This window comes from Chelonia mydas, chromosome 2, assembly GCF_015237465.2.
Source record: "Chelonia mydas isolate rCheMyd1 chromosome 2, rCheMyd1.pri.v2, whole genome shotgun sequence".
Lineage (NCBI taxonomy): Eukaryota > Metazoa > Chordata > Testudines > Cheloniidae > Chelonia > Chelonia mydas.
The window spans coordinates 133,744,901-133,763,978 of record NC_057850.1 but is presented as its reverse complement, the minus strand read 5'-3'; the positions used below and the strand labels follow the sequence as shown (position 1 = coordinate 133,763,978).

Genomic DNA, 19,078 nt, shown 5'->3' with positions numbered 1-19,078 from the left:
AGGAGGGGTGTATTTGGAGGAATAATGTGCATGAGTGAGAAAGACATTTGGGGGAGGGCTGCTCAAGAGTTAAGGAAAGCATCTGAAAGTCTGAATACTACTTTGACATGAGCCTGCAAACCTAGAGTTTTTCCCATCACTACTCCATACCTCCCACTCATTGCTTTGCTCTTCAGAGACTCTCTGTTCCCACCCTAACCACTCTCCACTATTAGATTAACAGGTTTCAGCAATGGGAACTGAAGTTATTCTCCATCAAAAATTCTCTGCTGAGTTATCATCACTTTACATACTGGTGTAAACACACTGAATTATACAGTACAAGATCTAAACCAGTGATTCTCAGACTGAGGCTCAGGAGCCACAAGTGGCTCTTTAATGGGTCTCCTGCGGCTCTTTGCAGCACATGATATGAAAACACTGTGTGATTTAATTATTAACCGATCTAAGTTATTAACCAATCTGGATGCTTTTACTGTTATTAACTAATTGTAGAATATATGGTCAGTCATTTTGCTGTAACAATAATAGGGAATTAATTCACACTACTGCGGCTTTTTTGGGTAATGTTGATCGCTAATTTGGCTCCTGAACCACTGAGGTCTGAGTATCACTAATCTAAACTAAACTAAAGCTAAACTAAACTCCCAGTGATGCATAATGTAAAGTCATGGGCAGAAACAGACATTACCACTACCGAGAACATACAGAATGTGCTACTCCATTACAGCGTAAACACTTCACAGCAAAGATGTCTTTTGAAGTAGTGGCCGAAGCTGGAGACAGAGGGAGCACGGGGAAAACTAGTGGTAACAGTGTTTCCAGGTATTGGAGACCTGACAGAAGTAGTTATGAGGAAGGACGCAAACCGGGTAGGACAGCAATAAACTTGGGTGCAATATACATAATAGGAGAAAATTTAAGACAAGAGGGAAGTGACCTATGTTAGGATGGAATAAAGCAGGTTTGCACTCTAGTCACTGTCTATTCAGCAGTGTTTGAACAAAATACCAGCAGTGGCATTAGCTGGTTACCAGTGTGATATCAAACCCAAGGACTGGAGCTGCTTTTACATATGTGAGTTGCAGCGAGTTTAACATGAAAAATCACAATCAGTATTTAAGTGTGGAAAGCATTCCTTTTGTTGTAGGATTAACTAACTCATGAGCATATTGAGTTTGACCGACATTTATGAGATAAAAGGGAAATGTTTGTCAACTGGGAGGGTACGTGGCTCAACCCACCAGCCTACTTTCTATGGAGCACATCCTCTGAAAATGAAAGTCCTACTTGTCCCTGTCTTGTAATACTGACCTTTAAAGCTGCCTCTGCCTCTTCTAAAGCAGGCTTAGCAGCCTCCAACTTTTCTTCAGCAATGGCTTTATCTGCTGAGATGCTGTCTACAATTGCCTGGGCTTTATCTTTCACTTTCTGTACTTCAGCTTTCACCTTCTCAGCAGCCTGTGCTTTCACAGTGACTTCTTTCAAAACCTAAAAAAGGGGAAAAACACAAACACCAAATATCAAAGAAAATACACTGCTGAAAGAATTTGTTACTGTGTATTAATTTCCAGTGTAAAAATCCATCTGTCTAATTTTATGTTCATGAACTATTAGGATATTCAAATAAAGATATTGCATTCACTATTGTCATGCTATACCACAGATTCCTTTTTAACTCCTAATTGACTCCTCCTTCTTAAATTATTCCTTGTCAATGTGAAAATGAAACAAAGCACAAGAAGTTAAAGAACACTGCGTGTAAAAAGCTATGCCTACCATGTCAGCTTTTTCATTAGCAACCTGAAGCTCCTTTTCTTTAACCTCCAGCTCTTTGCTTAGAGCAGCCACTGATTCAGATGCCTCTTTCAATTTCTCCAATCCAGTATTCATTCTACAATTTAAAATACAAATCAAAGAGCATAACAGGTTCCTCAGCTATTTTATAATTCTCCTTTTAAAATGATTCTACCAACAAGATGAATATGAAAGTTACTGCCAAAAATGTTTCATGTCACGGAAATTGGTACAAAAATTGTCATTGAAGTTTTCCATTATGTAACTTTCCACTACTATCAGAAATGGGTGTTTCACAGGTTAAATAGGAATTTTCTGTTAAGACAATTCAAAATGGGGAGAGACCTATGGAACTCGCCATGCACACACTGACTAAAGATGGTTGAATATTAGGGCTGTCGATTAATCGCCATTAACTCATGCGATTAACTCAAAAAAATTTATCGCGATTAACCGCAGTTTTAATCGAACTGTTTAACAATAGAATACCAGTCAAAATTTATTAAATATTTTGGATGTTTTCCTACATTTTCTACAATCTGTTTATCATTAAAGTTGAACTTACAAATGAAGAATTATGTACAAAAAAACCTGCATTCAAAAATAAAACAATGTAAAACTTTAGAGCCTACAAGTCTACTCAGTCCTTCTTCTTGTTCAGCCAATTGCTAAGAGAAACAAGTTTGTTTACATTTACGGGAGATAATGCAGCCTGCTTCTTATTTACAATGTCAATTGAAAGTGAGAATAGGTGTTCGCATGGCATGGCACTTTTGTAGCCGGCATTGCAAGGTATTTACATGCCAGATATGCTAAACATGCTTCCATGCTGATGATGCTCATTAAAAAAATAATGTGTTAATTAAATTTGTGACTGAACCCCTTGGGGGGGAAATTGTATGTCTCCTGCTCTGTTTTACCCGCATTCTGCCATAGATTTCACATTATAGTAGTCTCGGATGATGACTCAGCACATATTGTTCATTTTAAGAACACTTTCGCTGCAGATTTGACAAAATGGAAAGAAGGTACCAATGTGTGATTTCTAAAGATAGTTACAGCACTCAACGCAAGGTTTAAGAATCTGAAGTGCCTTCCAAAATCTGAGAGGGATGAGGTGTGGAGCATGCTTTCAGAAGTCTTAAAAGAGCAACACTCCGATGAAGAAACTACAGACCCCAAATCACCAAAAAAGAAAATCAACCTTTTGCTGGTGGCATCTGACTCAGATGATGAAAATGAACATGCGTCGGTACGCACTGCTATGGATTGTTATTAAGCAAAACCCATCATCAGCATGGACGCATGTCCTCAGGAATGATGGCTGAAGCATGAAGGGACATATGAATCTTTAGTGCATCTGGCACGTAAATATCTTGCAATGCCAGCTACAACAGTGCCATGTGAACGCCTGTTCTCACTTTCAGGTAACATTGTAAACAAGAAGCAGGCAGCATTAGCTCCTGCAAATGTAAACAAACTTGTTTGTCTGAGCAATAAACTGCACAAGAAATGGGACTGAGTGGACTCATAGGCTTTAAAGTTTTACATTGTTTTATTTTTGAATGAAGTTATTTTTTGTACATAATTCTTCCTTTGTAAGTTCAACTTTCATGATAAAGAGACTGCACTACAGTACTCACATTAGGCAAATTGAAAAATACTATTTCTTTTGTTTTTTACAGTGTAAATATTTGAAATTAAAAATAAACATAAAGTGAGCACTGTACACTTTTTGTGTTATAATTGAAATTAATATATTTGAAAACGTAGAAAACATCCAAAATATTTAAATAAATGGTACTTTATTATTGTTTAATGGTGCGATTAATCACGCAATTAATTGTGATTATTTTTTTTAATCACTTGACAGCAATCATTGTTGGGCTCAAGACCAGAGATTGAACAGTAGATAACCACGTAAGGGAACCCATGGCCTGTAAAAGGTGCTTTCCCCATTTCTAACTAAAAGCTTCTCTCTATAGTAATTCTTGAAACTGTGAAACTAACTATTACTTTACAGGGAAGTCAGTTAAACATAGCATCCAACTTTTTGAAGTCATTTCTGATTTGTGGTTCACTCAAAGAAGTCTGATTTTCAGAGGGTGGGAAGCATTTTCTGATAGTTGGGATCCTTAGAAACATCTCACAATGGAACACTAAAAAATTAAGCACCCAATCACTGGGCATTTGTTCTGGCTAGAGTTTCAAAAGTACCTTGATCCTGCAACCTGAATCATGTGACATCAAATGAATGAATGAAACATTTAATTTCTAGGTTGAAAAGACTACATGAACAAATATTAGAAGGTAATGCCCAACCAAAGTGAGCCAAAGAATGGAATGGCTGTAGAGCAGGCTGGGAAAATTCATAGACTTTAAGGACAAAAGGTACCAATAAATCATCTAGTCCGACCTCCTGTATAACACATTTCACAATTACCCCTGACCAGAGCCCAATTACTTGGCTAATGCACATGTTCCAATCTTGACCTGAAGATGTTAAGAAATAGAGAATTCCCTACTTCGCTTGGTTAATCACCCTCACTGTTAAAAATTTGTGCCTTATTTTTAAATTGAATTTGTCTGGCTTCAGGTTCCACCCAATGGTTCTTGTTATGCCTTTCTCCACTAGATTAAAGAGCCATTTAGAACACAGCATTTTCTTTCCATGAAGGTCATCAAGTCACCTCTCAATTTTCTTTTTGAAAAACTAAACAGATGGAGCTTATTATGTCGCTCTGTAAGGCATTTTCTCCAGCCCCTAAATCACTTTTATGACTTTTCTGAACCCTCTCCAATTTTTCAGCCTCCTTTTTAAATGAGGACACCAGAACAGTACTCAGTATTCCAGTACTGGTCTCACCAATGCCATATATGCCATAGTGCAGAGGTAAAAATCATCTTCCTACCCTTATTCACTTCTTCACTTTTTATATATCCAAGGATCTTGTTAGCCCTTTGACAAGTGATCAGGCATCATAGAGAACAAACAACTCAACATGAGCTCCCAGTGCAATGATGTGACAAAGTTGCTACTCTTTTGGCAAGCTGAAAATGTTAGGTTTCTTGACTTCTAGACAGGAAGATACATGGAGGCTCAGGCAGCATGAATAACCAGACACAGCAGCACAGAGCTGCCTGTCAGAGGACAGAGTGGCTGCAGGGACTGAAGCAAAGAACTTAGCTGCTTCAGATACAGTATAAGAAAAGGAGAGGATGAGTAGAGCAACAGAACGGAGCTGCCAGGCCAATGGCAGGCTAGGGACCCAGATGTTGACAACCACTAAAGCCAAGCCTTGGAAGACGTGCACTGATCCGAGATCTATGGTGGCTGGGAAGGTCAGGGATTTGGTCTGGCCTTGTGGTTTTAAAAGACCCTAACCTTTACAGGCAAGATGATCGATTCATCTGGCAACAAAGCCAAAGTATGAACTATAGTAAAGTAAGCTACAGTCTGATTCCTTGCTGAAGGTGTCCAATACTGGTTGTAACCTATTTAATTGCAAAGGTAGACTGGTGCTACAAGGGCCAAGCAATTGAATTTACACATCATTCCTTGATTTACACACTATTTTAAACATATTTAAATATGAACTGTAGAGAGACTTGGTTGATTTAAGCAACATATTTGAAAATTCTCTGGACCATATCAAACCACCTTGCTGGGTTTTCTTGCGTAGAAGGTCCATCATCCTGAATCTACAGTCGGTATACTGAGGCTCTTGGGCCATAAAAGCAGAAAGCATGCATCAGAGGAATGCGAGAGATGCTCCAGAATTCACAGAAAGGTTAATACCCATCTCTTTCACATAAAACAAAATGAAATTTTTAACAAGAAAGCACCCTTCTGATAACCTAGATGTTCTTTTGAGTGCAAAATCATACCACATGTACGTGTTCCATTGCTCATGTGAAAAATATGGAAATAAGAGTTTACTGTGCAAAGTGATATCATTTATGACTGAATTGCTCTGAAAAGCAAACTAAGATTCACATGTTTACTTTCCTGTTAAGTACCCCTTACATTATTTCATTGTTATAGATTTAAATACTCGTAGGCCAAAAAATGGCCCTAGTATTGGATCAAATTAAATTAATACCCTTTAATTAATTAATTAATTAATTAATTAATTAAAATTAATTTAAAAAAAGAATGAAAGACCTGACAGGAAAATTCAAATCCAACATCACTGTTTTCTTTATAAAGTGATCAGAATCATCAATTGAGATCACCATTGATTGCCACGAGCTGTTCTGTACCCATGGCGGGGGGGGAGAAAAAGGAGCAAATAAGACATTTTACCGATTGGCCACTGTCTTCACTTCAGCATGCTTTTCTTTGTAGGTAGCTTTATATCCTTGAATAAAGGATAGGTAGGATTTTGGAGTCACATGTGTAGAACGTCTATATCTCTGGAAGTAGTCAACACACTTCTCTGCTACCCCATCCTGGAAAGAGCCCATACACTGCACCACCTCCTTCTTGGTTTCAGTGGTGCAGTCAATTTCATATGAGGATAGGAAGTGTTCAGATACTTTAGAGAAAGGAAAAAAAGGTTGTGAACTAACCCATTTAAATTAGTTTCTTACATGCAAATATTGAAGAAAACTTCTACGACAGCATGCAATGTGTCAGCAACATCATGGAGAAGTGTTTTACCTAATTTACCTATCAGGTCTTGAAAAGCCACTGAACTCAACATCATTTTTTGGAGTGTATGTGGGCTGAACAAGTGGCATATTTTTAAATAGCTTTTTATTTATATGGGTCCATATGCAAACACACACCGTACTATCTGCATCAGAGTACTGAACAGATCAGGAAACACTTGTTGGCTAAAGACATCTGCAACTAGATTCTCCACAAAGGGTTCTGGCTACCTGAGACATAGCATACTATTCTCTTCTGCACATTTGCCTGGAACTCTAGATATTACTAACCAACAAATCTGTTTTAAAGCTGTAATACAGGAGGGGCTTTCACAGAAATGTTTCAATTGACTTGAAACAAAGCTTTTTTTCAGATTTTTTGTTGTGATTTAGCCATTTTTCACCCTTTGTGGGTTTTTTAATTGGTTGAATTTGAAAATGAAATGCCCTTTTGAAATAAAAAGTTAAGTCAAAATTAAACATTTCAAAGACTTTGAAATAAAAAATGTCAGCTTTTCAGGGTTTTTTGGTTTTTGGGTTTTTTTGGTTGAAACTATTTGTCAAATTCAATCTGAATTCACAAATAGTTTTGGAGCCCCGAAAACCAATTTTTCAGCAAGAAATTTTTTTGCCAAGCTCTGGTTGAGAGCCTGCAATGCTGTCTGTTTGGCAGCTTTCATTAGCACTACATTCTAAAAACAAACTAAACAACTGCGGGAAGTTATATAGGAAATGCTTATGTGATACCTCAGCTTTCCAAGATACTTAGGAAATTTATTTGTGTGAGAGGTTGGTCACTGACAATTAAGTTCCCCATATGGCCTGGCTAAGACACTACAGGTTATGTGGTGATATTTTGCTTATCACCAAGCCCTATGGCCACTAAATAAAGCTTCATTCTACTGATACTACCCTCAGAGACTGCTATTGAAATTAGTGGCCATTGCTAATAGGGAGACACTCCTGGTCACTAGAGTTGGGTAGTCTCAATACTTATTCATTTCACATAGGCATTTGAGCAGCCAACAGAACGTAAGAGGTCTTAGTCACTTCTGATCTTGCTATTTTCAAATCAATGACTTAAAGGTAAAATATTCCATATCCCAGCACCTAACTCCTGAACCATCCAGCCCCCCATATGCAGCAATCACCATATTCCACCTACTGTGCTCAGGCCATATGAAAGAAAGAGAAAGAAACATGCATTGTACTTACACAGCTGATCCAGAACTCAGCCTTCAGTGTTTGCCTTCATCTAATAATCCTGTTCACAGCCAAGGTGGGCATTGACACCTTACAACCTTGGCCTACATATCTGACAGTTACTGTTTGAACATAACTCTCCCACAAAAGACAGACAGACTTGCACTGAGTTTGTTATCCTCTCCTTGACTCTGTTGCCGTACTCTCAAACAGGTATGGACTCCTTTATTTTTTCACATTTATCCTCAATAGTACGGGTTGGCTTTTACCAAAATCAATGTTTAGGGTGAAGTTACCCCTGTGACAGGGATCAGGACACAGCCTATCTTGAAAATGGGGTATAAGACAGGTATAGGCATTGTGCCAATGTCCTGCCCAGGATTCCTTAGTTCCCAGTTTTCAGAGCTGCTAAGCACTCTTAGCTCCCATTAAACTTCAAAGGGAGTTGTGTGAGTTCAGCATTTCTGAAATTGAGGCTGTTACTCTAAAAAACTCATTGTATTGCTCATGTAGTTAAATAGAGCTATCAACTCTGCTTATTTTGAAAACTTACATTCTATTAAATCCCTTTTATTCCAACTCATAGGTAGAACATTCATGTTACTTTTGAATTAAAACTACCATCCTCACTGGTTTTGAACCTATTCCCTCTACTCTCCAGACCCTACATCATCATCATCCACCTATTTTCTGCAGAAGAGCCTCCAGAACATTCCTATTAACTACTAACTTAGTGAGAAAGTGAGCACTCTATAATAAAAGTTTTCTTCAGAAACAATCGCGTTGAAGATAATTTCATTAAAATATTCTCATTTGTGATGTTAATGATATAGTTATCCTCCCAGAAGAAAAAAGTGCGACCAGCATAATCTTCACATTTCTTTCTCCCATGTTGGCTAATTATTCTTTTGTGGCTTATCTGCTAAATATGCAGACACTCTAGTCATATTTTCAGGATGCATTCCCTTCTTGACTGGTTTCAAATGTGTGGGTTTAATTTCTTTCTTTTGTTCAGCGTTTTCACATCAGGACTTTTTCAGGGGAGGTTCAACAATATGGAATGTTTTCAAAATATTAGCTATCAGATTACTTAAACAATGGGTCCAGAAATAGATTTTACTAAATGATGTTCTGGTATTTTTCCAGGCAACTTATAGAGAGTAATGGATTCAGCAGATATTTGGACAGCATGCAACAATATGAAGTGGAGCACCTTAGAAAAGGCAGTTAGGGGAGAAGGAAACTTAGAGGGTAACCAATTACAATTTAAAACTTGTTCTAGGTCCTGAAAATAAAGTATTTATTATTTGTTTTTAATCTTTTCTTTGAATGACTAAAGGGTATCTTTAAGGGTGAAGGATTTTTCCAGTATCACATTTTAAGTATTTATATAATGGACTTTTGCCTTTAAAAGAGAAATAAGAGAGTCTTTTATGATTCTGGGTGTCACACACTACACTATTAACCTCAAACAGAACAAATGAAAGCTTAAATCCAATATTATGAGTCGAAGAAGCTTGCCCTTTTAGGGAGGGGGGGATTTTCCCTATTTACTTCACAGTGATTATAGAGCTTGATTTCATTAAATTTCCAGATTCAGCATAGCAAGACTCCAGAGCTGCAGCTAACACTCACCTGCAACCAGCGCATCCTTAGGCCACCTACTGAACCAGTCTGTAGTGCAACCAGAAATAAGAGCAGGGAACTTCAGGGCTCTGTTTCGGAATTTTTCACCCACTGGTGAAAAACAAAGTACTACATGGAGATTCTGACGGACTCTGGTCATGAAATATTCATATAAATTCTCATTGGTTGGTGGTCGACGTGGGTGCTCCTTTTTCATGACAGGTATGAGATCACTAGTGATCTCATCAATTTCATCACGTGCAAACAAGTTGGAGACCTTAACAAAAGGAAGCAGATTTTTTAAAAGCAGTTTGGTGGGCTATTGTAACTGGAATGATGTACTGTGGAAGCTCTTGTTCACAGAGCATGCCAAGTAGGTGCATACAGTTCTGATACAAACACATTGGACCCCTCGTTTCACACCATTTCATCAGTTTTATGTCATTGACTCTATCAAAACCAGAGGACTCACACTGGTAACAAATTGGTCTAAGAATGGAGAATCAGACCCACTATGATTAATTTTACTTGCTGTTTTAATGCACTGAGGTTCATTTCCCTCCTTTTAGTGTTAACTAGTTAAAACACCTCTCGGGAACAAAACCTGCCACCCTAAATACAAGGTATGTTAGTAATTTTAGATATAAAACTTTACCTCCTTCCTGCACAAGCCTATTTTACTTCTGAAAGTTACTAAAATTCTGAATCAAACAGAAAACTTTAAAAATGTTTAAGAAACAAAGTTCACATTGTTTCAGATCTCCTCCTTTATTTCTATAATGTGTCTCAGTTTGAGTTTGTCAAGATATCTAAAAGACCCGATTCATACATTTTCATTCTAAGGGATTAATAGCTCTGCACTAATTTTCATAGAATCATGGAAGATTAGGCTTGGAAGAGACCTCAGGAGGTCATCTAGTCCAACCCCCTGCTCAAAGCAGGGCCAACCCCAACTAAATTATCCCAGCCAGGGCTTTGTCAAGCAGGGCCTTAAAAACTATAAACGATGGAGATTCTACCATATCCCAAGGTAACCCATTCCAATGCTTCACCACCCTCCTAGTGAAATAGTTTTTCCTACTATACAACCTAGACCTCCCCCACTGCAACTTGAGACCATTGCTCCTTGTTCTGTCATCTGCCACCACTGAGAACAGCCTAGCTCCTCTTTGGAACCCCCCTTCAGAGAGTTGAAGGCTACTATCAAGTCCCCCCTCACTCTTCTCTTCTGCAGACTAAATAATCCCAGTTCCCTCAGCCTCTCCTCATAAATCATGTCTCCCAGCCCTCCGCTGGACTCTCTCCAATTTGTCCACATCCTTTCTGGGGTGGAGTGTGCAAAAATGGATGCAATACTCCAGATGTGGCTTCACCAGTGCCAAATAGAGGGGAATAATCACTTCCCTAAATCTGTCGGCAATGCTCCTACTAATTCAGCCCAATATGCCGTTAGCCTTCTTGGCAACAAGGGCACACTGTTGATTCATATCCAGCTTCTCATCCACTGTAACCCCCAGGTCCTTGCTGATTAGCCAGTCGGTCCCCAGCCTGTAGCAGTGCATGGGAGTCTTCCTTCTTAAGTGCAGGACTCTGCACTTGTCCTTGTTGAACCACATCAGATTTTTTTTAGCCCAATCCTCCAATTTGTCTAGGTCACTCTGGACCCTATCCCTACCCTCCAGCATATCTACCTCTCCCACCAGCATAGTGTCATCTGCAAACTTGCTGAGGGTGCAATCCATCCCATCATCCAAACTATTAATGAAGATGTTGAACAAAACCGGCCCCAGGACAGATCCCTGGGGTGCTCCGCTTGATACCAGCTGCCAACTAGACATCAAGCCATTGATCACTACCCATTGAGCCTGACGATCTAGCCAGATTTCTATCCACCTTATAGTCCATTCATCCAATCCATACTTTTTTAACTTGCTGGCAAGAATACCATGGGAGACCGTATCAAAAGCTTTGCTAAAGTCAAGGTATATCATGTCCAGCACTTTCCCCATATCCACAGAGCCAGTTATCTCATCATAGAAGGCAATCAGGTTGGTCAGGCATGACTTGTCCTTGGTGACTCCATGTTGATTGTTCCTGATCACCTTCCTCTCCTCCAAGTGCTTCAAAATGGATTCCTTGAGGACCTGCTCCATGATTTTTCCAGGGACTGAGGTGAGGCTAACCGGTCTACAGTTCTCCGGATTATTCTTCTTCCCTTTTTTAAAGATGGGCACTATATTTACCTTTTTCCAATTGTCCGGGACCTCCCCTGATCACCACAAGTTTTCAAAGATAATGGCCAATTGCTCTGCAATCACATCAGCCAACTCCCTCAGCACCCTTGAATGCATTAGATCTGGGCCTATGTTCTTGTGCATGTCCAGTTTTTCTAAATAGTCTTTAACCTGTTCTTTCACCACTGAGGGCTGCTAAAGCTTTGCCTCACCACACAGTCAGATTCTGTGATGAAGAGCTGACCAATTTGTATTAAGATTCCAGTGCCACGTATCACTTGAGACTGCATTTGTACAACTGCTACCATGATGTCTAAGAGACTACTCACATGAATCAAGCTGCCCATAATCAGCCCCTCTCTCTGCTCCCTGATTACAAAACCAAGAAGGATGAAAGAAACAAAAAAATAAAAATTGTACCTCTCCAGATGATAAAACATTATTCAGGTATTCCAAGAAAGACTCATCTTTGATCTCATTATCTGTAAAAATGAAGCTGATGCCCTTTCCTTGTAGCCCTGCTGTCCTGTACAAGAGCTTCAGGTCTTCCATCAGGTTTGAAGTGTTGTATGATCTAGAGAAAAAACAGTTGTGTTGCCGCTCAAAACTTTTAAACAGGGATGTTGGTAAACGAATGTGCCCAGCAAAAATATCTTTGCATTCAATGCACAAACAATGTAATTATGCTCAAGAATATCCATTTAGAGTGTTAAAGAGCCACAGCCCATTTTAAGTCTCCATTTAAATAAACATACCCAATTTGTTTTCTGTCATCATTCCTTTTTTAAAAAGAGGATAATGTTGCTCCCTTTCTCTGTTAAAGACCCACTCAAATACAACAGGGATTAATGATGCATGGCAAACACACAAACCACACAAAACACACTCTCAAATGCACAAAGTAAACCAAATTAAGAAAGAAAATGTCTCTAGACTTTTAATTACAGTAATCTTAGGTATTAGCCTGTTATTTTTTGCTTGTTGAAAAAAGACATTCAGACTGGGAGGACACACAGAATTTCAGCACAGAAAATAAAGGCAAACATTTTTAAAAGGCTCTTAAGGATGCACATGTTTCCATTCTCAACTGTGGTCGCCACTATGTGCTCCGCTTGTAGAAGGAATCCAAAACACAGAAATCAAAGTACACGTTTTTGAAATATATCTTGTTCAACAGCCTACCTCGTTAAAGTGATCTGGAATGTAGCATAGCCAGCTATGAATGATGCCAGTTTAGTCAAGCTCTGCTTTCCTGAGCCACCAACTCCAACTACGAGAGCATTTCCACGGGGGGTGCGAATCACACGGGAAATCTACAGATCAACATGGCAGTTTGTTGCTAAATATATGGAACTTTTGTGCCAGAACAATTTAAGCCACCATAGCAATGGGAACCTTCGAATTAGTAATGAGAACCTTAGAATTATCACACTTTTATTTTATATATTACAAATCTTTTAATTTTGAAAAGCTTTTATTTGTATGAGAAACCAATCACATGTAAACACAACATACCATTATAGCACAGGAAGTGCCATTTCCACTTTAAATATTACTAAATGATAACAATGTTGTCATGTCAGAATAGATTTCTACAGGATTTCCTGTAATACCATATAAAGCTTATGCTCTATATCTCCCTTACTGTTCACTGTAAAATGATCAATTTTGATTTCTCATTTCTGTAAATCTAAAGTAACTCATTAGTCATCAGAGTTACTGGTGTAGTGTCAGACTGAGAGCTATTAATGTAACTGCAAAATATCGGGGAGAGGAAGGATAGTTTAGTGGACAAAGCCCTGGGCTGGGATACAGGAAGCCTAGGCTCAATTCTGTGGTCAGCCATAAGCTTTTTGTGCAACTTTGGATAGCTCACTTAATCTACTCTGTGAGTCAGTCTTCCATCTGTGAAATGGCATTCCTGTTGCCCTGTCTTCCATGGGCATCATGATGATAAAATCTATTAATGATTCTGAGACATCCCCATACCATGGTCATGAGTGTCATGTAAGTACCTAGATCAGGGGTGGGCATTCAGCATGCAAGCCATTTTAAGCTGTCCCGCAAGTCGCACCACATGGCTCGGCCCTGCTCCGGTGCTCCAGCCGGCGTGCTGGGTTAGGAGCCGGACCACATGGCTTGGCTCCAGTCCAGCCGAGGCGCTGGGTAGGGGGCCGCACTATACAGCTTGGCACCGATCCGGCGGGGGCGCTGGGTTGGGGGATGCACTATGTGGCTTGGCCCCGCTCCAGTGCTCTTGCCGGGTCACTGGGTCTGGGGCCGCATCACGTGGCTCAGCCCCGCTCCGGCTGGGGTGCAGGGTTGGGGGCTGCACCACATGGCTCCCAGAAGCCACGGCATGGTCCCACTCTGGCTCCTACGCACTCCAATGGGAGCTGTAGGGGTGGTTCCTGCGGATGGGACAGCGTGCAGAGCTGCCTGGCCACACCTCCGCAGAGGAGACTGAGAAGGGACATGCCATTGCTTTCGGGAGCCACTTGAGGTAAGCGCCGCTTGGAGACTACACCCCTGAGCCTCTCCCCACACCCCAACCCCCTGCTCCAGCCCTGATTCCCCCTCCCGCTCTTCAAACCCCTCAATCCCAGCCCAGAGCACCCTCCTGCACCCCAAACCTTTCATCCCCAGCCCCATCCCAGAGCCTGCAACCCCAACTGAAACCTGCACCCCTTCCCACACCCCTGCCCCAGTCCTGATCCTCCTCCCACCCTCCAAACCTCTCGGTCCCAGCCCAGAGCACATTCCTACACCCCAAAAGCCTCATCCCCAGCCCCATCCCAGAGCCCGCACCCCCTTCTGCACCCCAATCACAATTTTGTGAGCATTCATGGCCCTCCATACAATTTCTATTCCTTGATGTGGCCCTTGGGCCAAAAGGTTTGCCCACCCCTGGACTAGATAGACAAAGCAATGTACTGTACAGGTTTAAGAAGCACAATCTTCTGTTCCCAAAATCAGCCAGCTTCACTGTAGTAGTGGCATTTGTATATATTATTGGGCGAGAACATTTCACAAGTGGAGATCCTTTTCCTTCCCATCTCACTATTTTAAATGTATTTGAACCAAAGGAATAGTGATCAGATCATACCCCACATTTTCCTTCATACTTAGCCCTGTCCTAAGGGTACATCTACACTTTGAGATGGAGGCATAATTTCCAACTTGAGGAGACCTATGTTTAGCACGTTAGCTTGATTAGAGCTAACACAGGGATGTCTCCTTGAGCTGGAAATTACACTTCCAATTTGAGGTGCAGATGAACCCTTAGTGACAAGAGCCAAATTCTCCTTCAATTTACAGGCAAATGACTGCACTGATCACCAGGATAATGGGCCTGCAGTGAACAAGGTGGGCTGAAGAGAGTGGTATCTACTCTAGGGTTAGGTTTGGTGGGTTTGCTCAGCAGGATGGGAAAATCCTTTAAATGAACTCATTCTCCCACACACAGCCACAGCAGGGATGTCAGCAGTGAAGATCAGGGATTGGTTCCTAGCTGTCTTTTAAAAAGCCAGGTATAGGCTCTGCTATGGACTTCTCTGTAACCTAGGTTATTACTGGGGCGGGATGCCCTGTTTTGTGTTACTGGTTGAAAGCTGTGTTTTAAAGCACAGTCTTAGGCTTCGCATCCTCATTCTGTCTCCTTGCCACCATTCAGCAGGCTTGTTAGGGGCAGACAATGCCTCCCCCAACAGGTCTGACTGGTACATTGCAACCAGCCTGGGAGAACAGTCAAGAAAGCAATAAATAGCTGCACAGAGGGGAATCCTCTTCAGCAGTCACATATTTGTCCGTGGCTCTGGAGCCCAGTTACTGAGAGTTCATCATCAGCTCTCAATGTGATGCTGTAGCTAAGAGGACTAATGGGATCCCCTGATGTAGAAAGTAATATGAAGCAGAGGTAGGAAAGTGTATTCCCTCTGTGTACAGCATTAGCAAGACCATTACTGGAATCATGTGTCCAGTTCCCGTGTCCACTCTTCTAAAAGGATGTTGATCTGGAAAGGGTTCAGAAAAGAGCTATGAAAATATTTGCGTTACCTAGGGAGGTGGTAGAATCTCCTTCCTTAGAGGTTTTTAAGGTCAGGCTTGACAAAGCCCTGGCTGGGATGATTTAACTGGGACTTGGTCCTGCTTCGAGCAGGGGGTTGGACTAGATGACCTTCTGGGGTCCCTTCCAACCCTGATATTCTATGATTCTATGATTCTATGATTTGAGATCTAGAAACATGCCTTATAATGAGAGACTGAATAAACAATCTATTTAGTCTATCCAAGAGAAGGCTAAGAGGTGACTTGATCATGGTCTATTAGTACCTATGTAAGAAAGAGACATCTGATAGTAGACTCTGCTCTTTAACCTAGCAGAAAAAGGCACAGTGAGATTGTCATGCTTAAACTAGGAAAATTCAAACTAGAAATAAGGTTCACATTTTTAAGTGAAGGTAATTAACCATTGGAACAATTTACCTAGGGTTTTGGTTGATTCTTTGTCAATAGAAGTCTTTAAGTCAAGATTGGATATCTTTCTAACAGCTATGATAGAGCTCAAACAGAAGTTATGGGCTTGATCTCACAGTTACTGGTCAAGGTTCCATGGCCTGTGAAGTCAGGCAGGCAATCACAGTCATACCTTTTTGCCTTAATCTATACATGTATACATTTAGGAACAGTTAAATTTATACCCGGACAGGATTACCACCACTACTTACCAGACTAAAAATTGTTAACAGAACCTCACCAATTTGCTCTGACTTACTTTTTTCAGATTACCCAATTTTTTGAATTCATTTTTCAACAATCAAACACAAAAATGCAATTTTCAACAGTGCATCAAAGCTGGGGGGGGTGTTATTTCAACAAGTGTAGTTTAGATTTATTTACTTACTACTTACTAGTATTTTTTACCACATTTTGTTCAATTAACGTAATCTAGTTCAAGTAATCTAATATACGACCTCACCGCAACTTTTATTAAATAACGGCTGAGAAACAGGGCTGAGCCCACTGTGCAGTGGAGAAATACAAGGTTTGCAGTTTACAGAGGAAGATATTACTTTTTAGTAAGCCCTTTCTGTGTTTCCATTGTACTGGGTTCCACTGTGCTCTGAATTATAATCAGCTGTGTGCAGTAAGTATAATGAGTTTCACGTTCTGAGGTTTGACAAAACAAGACAGCATACTGTGCATCAGGAGTGGAAATTTGCAGCTAGACTTTGCCCCCATGCTAAACGGCTGTGTGGCTGAGTAAGGCTGACCTTGCTCTTCCCTATAAAGACACTTTGGTGCTACCCCAACTGTGGGTTTTCTCATTGTGGGCAGAGTGAGGGATAGGCGTGGGTGAAGGCAATACTACTTTCTGCAACCCAGTTAATATAAAAAGGCAAAGAAAGACATTGTATGTAAAACCATTGTCCACTTCTCTGGCTAGATGGGAGAGGAAAGGTGTGTTTGATGCATTTTATAGAAAGTTGATGTGCTCTATTACCCATTCAGGTGAGGGGCGCACCAAGGAATTGTGTTTCCTTTGGATGTCTCACCATTCTGTATTTGGAACTGTGGCTAAATGCACATCTAGCACTTTATATTTCTATGCAAAAATCTAGACTTGTGTTATGTTACTTTAAAACAGAAACAAAAGACGAGCCTATGCCCCACTTTATTTGACAGAATAACTGAAATCCCACATGATTACAGAAAGTAAAATCTGCTATAATGTCTAACTTGTGGTCATGAAAAGGCAGGAGGAAGAAAAAGTGCTCATCCTACCTTGACTAAATGAATCATAGCATCTTTGAAGAACACCATGTCCAGACGTGCACCCCGGATGGTCTCGTTATATGTTTGTAGAAACATATTTAAACGATCCTTTAGGTGATTAAAAGATTCAATTGGCTCATAGATTTTCGGCATATCAAAGACAGTTTCTTCTGGCTCTTCACCTGTGCGAAGAAGTGATAACAAATTGTTAACAGTGGAAATTACTAAGGAGGGCTGAGTTTTCTCTTTCCCTAAAGATATGCTCTAGATATCATCCATTACATTTTTGTATCCTCTTTCCAATGTCCTCTGAATGCTTCCTCTCTTTTTCCCTCTCCCCCATTTCTTTTTCTTTTGCCTCCATCGCTCTCTGGTGGGCAGCCTCCTGGGCTTTCTCTGCCTCTTTCGCTGCCTCCTTATTGAGTTGTTTTAATTCAACCAGTCTCTGGTGTTCCTTTTCTTTCTCTTCTGCTTCCAGTCTGGCTATCTCCAGTTTCTGTTGGGCATTGCTTTTTGTCATTTTAGCCTCTCTGTTTTTAACCTAGCTATACCCGAGAGTCAGAAAGAAAAAAAAAAAAAAAACCTGGCTTGTAAAATTTGCTGTCTGAATGATATAGGGCCTGCTCGTACTCCCTTGGAAATCAATCCTCTCTGAGTTAAATGATATCAGGACTGAGCCCCTAACGAAGTACTATAACTGGTAGCAGAGGCCACAACTTTTTTTTTTGACTGCAGCATTCACTGAGAAACTAAGTTTATTTCACAAACAAGCAGACACCATGAACATAAACAAGGGGGCCCATTTATTATGTTGTATTCTCTATGAATATGATATATTGGCAGTTTAAATACATGCCCATTGCAAACTGTCATAAATATAAAGGGAAGGGTAACCACCTTTCTGTATACAGTGCTATAAAATCCCTCCTGGCCAGAGGCAAAACCCTTTCATCTGTAAAGGGTTAAGAAGCTCCGGTAATCTCGCTGGCACCTGACCCAAAATGACCAATAAGGGGACAAGATACTTTCAAATCTGGGCGGGGGGGGGGAAGGCTTTTGTCTGTCTGTCTGCATGATACCTTTGCCGGGAACAGATCAAGGATACAAGCTCTCCAACTCCCGTAAAGTTAGTAAGTAATCTAGCTAGAAAATGTGTTAGGTTTTTCTTTGTTTTTTGGCTTGTAAAATTCGCTGTGCTGGAGGAAATGTGCATTCCTGTTTCTGTGTCTTTTTGTAACTTAAGGTTTTGCCTAGAGGGATTCTCTGTGTTTTGAATCTGACTGCCTGTGAGATTATCTTCCATTCTGATTTAACAGAGTTATTCTGTTATCTATTTTTTTGTTCTTCTAATAAAGTTCTGATTTTTAAGAATCTGATTGGGTTTTTTGGGTCTTAAAAATCCAAGGGGTTTGTGCTCATCTTGTTTATTCTCAAGCCTCCCCAGCAAAGAGGGTATAGGGCTTGGGGGGATATTTTTGGGGAAGATGTCTCCAGGTGGTCTCTTCCTGGATTATTTATTAAATCGCTTGGTGGTGGCAGCATACCAGGTTTTTAACCTAAGCTGGTTCCCAAGGCAAGAAAGAAATCTGTGCCTTGGGGAAGTTTTAACCTAAGCTGGTAAGAATTAGCTTAGGGGGTCTTTCATGCAGGTCCCCACATCTGTACCGTAGAGTTCAGAGTGGGGAAGGAACCTTGACACAAACTAAATTGACGCACCTCATTTAATTTACCTCAGACAGAAATTAAACTGTAGAAAGATTAGAACAATTGATTGTGTGATATACAATTCA

The 19,078-nt window shown here is 40.4% G+C and overlaps 1 protein-coding gene across 1 annotated transcript in view; it reads right to left on the bottom strand.

Annotated features, from left to right (window-relative positions):
- Nucleotides 1–19,078, bottom strand: part of DNAH5 (dynein axonemal heavy chain 5) — a 309,924-nt gene that overhangs the window by 79,696 nt on the left and 211,150 nt on the right. The window contains exons 52-58 of the mRNA XM_037893325.2: nt 17,298–17,470; nt 12,696–12,826; nt 11,934–12,087; nt 9,289–9,556; nt 6,104–6,335; nt 1,780–1,894; nt 1,315–1,491 (exon numbers count right to left, since the gene is read on the bottom strand). Of these exons, the coding sequence (XP_037749253.2) occupies nt 1,315–1,491; nt 1,780–1,894; nt 6,104–6,335; nt 9,289–9,556; nt 11,934–12,087; nt 12,696–12,826; nt 17,298–17,470 (1,250 nt within the window). The remainder of the gene's footprint in view (nt 1–1,314; nt 1,492–1,779; nt 1,895–6,103; nt 6,336–9,288; nt 9,557–11,933; nt 12,088–12,695; nt 12,827–17,297; nt 17,471–19,078) is intronic.